The 2,339-nt window shown below is 37.8% G+C and overlaps 1 protein-coding gene across 1 annotated transcript in view; it reads right to left on the reverse strand.

Moving 5' to 3' along the window:
• Window positions 1-2,339, reverse strand: part of LOC104782701 (phospholipase D beta 1) — a 9,445-nt gene that overhangs the window by 2,552 nt on the left and 4,554 nt on the right. The window contains exons 3-6 of the mRNA XM_010507707.2: window positions 2,118-2,306; window positions 1,673-1,789; window positions 1,405-1,599; window positions 836-1,019 (exon numbers count right to left, since the gene is read on the reverse strand). Of these exons, the coding sequence (XP_010506009.2) occupies window positions 836-1,019; window positions 1,405-1,599; window positions 1,673-1,789; window positions 2,118-2,306 (685 nt within the window). The remainder of the gene's footprint in view (window positions 1-835; window positions 1,020-1,404; window positions 1,600-1,672; window positions 1,790-2,117; window positions 2,307-2,339) is intronic.

A 2,339-nucleotide genomic window follows, 5' to 3' on the forward strand; every position in this document is an offset into this window, starting at 1 on the left:
AGGAGCAGAGACATATAACCAAACCTATGTCCTTATGCGCATTCCAGTTGTAGGATGACCCAATGAAATACTGATTCTCAATATAAATGAAGTGTTGGGCAGCACGAATGGCTTTGACATACGCTGTGTGTATGCTCATATCAATCAGCACGTTTTTCCCACACACCAAGTTCTATCCAAAACAAAAATCTTTTCATGGATTAGTTTTCTGACACCGAAACATAATGATAGCTAAAGATTCCTTTGCTTTTTCAAGTCACCTTGCACGTAGCATCTTTTGGATCCTTTGGGAAACCTTTCACAGAGTTTGAGTCGATCGAACGGAAAATCTGTATCAAACCCGAAACACATCAGCTTAGCTTGCGTAATATGAACCGCAAATATATTCCTACTATAAAGAAATAATTGTCCAGGTCAATGATTTGGACCAAAATCCAAACTCTGCATGATCTATTATAATATGACACCTTTCACCAACTCTACAGAATAGAATAATCTCAACGTAACCTCTATATAAAGGCTATCCAGAAGGATCTCTTTCATATCAATGGCTAGAGTTTAAGAGAAGAATCGGTACTAGGAAATTGGTGTCAGACGATATGTTGCTAAATGAGTCTAGACACTAATTAGCAAATGTTCATCAAGTACTTCTATTCATCTCTAACTAACATGCAATGCTAAAAAGTGGCGTAAGATCTTAAATAATGGCTTCATAAAACGCTCAATCACTACGGTCTTCTTACAGACAGTAACAGTTTTGATGTTATTACCTGAACATGCCAAGCCTCAGGATCGTTCTCACTAACAGTAGGAGTATCAGAAACTCCTAATATATCTGGAATCCTATCGATCCTTAACAACGCATCGTCATAGGAAGTCTTAAACTTCTTGATCCCGCTAGGCTTCGCAGCTTTCAACCATCTCTCCTCGAAGTTGGTCAGTACATCATACGCAGCTGGGCCATCGATCTTACTGTGTAAGTCATGCCAAGGCTCTCTTGGACATCCTGAAAGGTTTCCCTGTCGAAGTAATAACATTTTTAGTACACAAATTAAGGTGTTAGCTCATTACCAGATCGTTATCAATGTCAGAGCTCAACAATTCTTTGATATTTACAAATGGCAAATAAAAGTTGAAAAAACTTTGGAAGACAAGAAGATCTCAACAAAAAAAAAAGCACGGCTACTGAAATAATAAGCAATTCGCTAATTGTTTGCATAATCTAGTTAAACAAAAAAAATGAAGCCAGAAAAAAAACTAAATAAATCAATGTCAAACAATACCATTCAAACAAGTTAAATATCATATTGCCATAGAAAGAACAAATATGGCTCCTAGCTACCGTTCAAGGTAACCGATTACTAAGTATTGCCAAGAAAGCTACGCAATATTAAGAAACTGTACCGTAAAAGTGGGGTTGTGGAAATCATCTTTATGAATTGTCTGTAGTGACCTAAACAAAGGATGTTGAGGAGTGTCATATCGGCCATCACACAGATCAAGACCACCAACAAAAGCTACAATTTTCCTTCTGTTACCACCAGCATCGGCATCCACTATTACGTTCTTTTGGTGATGTGTATAGATTGTCCCAACTTCCTGATAGACTAAAATTTAATTAGAAGCCGGACACCTAATTCAAAAAAAGAGGACAAAGGAAGTGCCACTTTACCCTCTGCTTGACCCAACTATGTCGCTTTCCAGCATTTCGTGGGCAGAGCAGGACTTGAACTGAGGAGTGCTTGAAAAAACGCCGTGTCTCCTCATCATGGGTTGCCATAACTCCATCCTGTTCAGGTAAACAAGTTGAGTCAAAAGTTAAAATTAATAAAGACAAGCCCTGCCAAATAGACTAAGTACATATCTCATAATGAAGTAGTAGTTACTACATGAATAAGGCTTCTCCAATCTATAGAATACTGAATTTCAATTTAATATGGCTTAATGAGTTATAAGAAAAATTGTTACTATGAAAATGAAGAAATATCATGAAACCAAAGCAATCGATTAATGAAACTCTATATATATTCCGACTTCCACAACTAAATATGAAATAGAACACAATATATTAAACAAAAAGCAAGTGCAGTAGAAACCAGAGGGTGTGTGTAACTTACTGTTTTATAACCCAAGATGCTACGTGAAGTTGGGTCATCCCAAATCAACAGCAGGACTCTCACGCCTTCTTGGGACTTTGATCTTAGGAGCTCCCCAAGAGTACATTCTGATGCCGGACCTACTTTATCACGAACCAGCCTAACTTTGTGCCACACTGACCAACCTGTGATATAAATTAATCGCCTCGCCTGACGTATGGCATCAAACATATCATGCCAACA

The sequence above is a fragment of the Camelina sativa genome, chromosome 4 (genome assembly GCF_000633955.1).
Source record: "Camelina sativa cultivar DH55 chromosome 4, Cs, whole genome shotgun sequence".
NCBI lineage: Eukaryota > Viridiplantae > Streptophyta > Magnoliopsida > Brassicales > Brassicaceae > Camelina > Camelina sativa.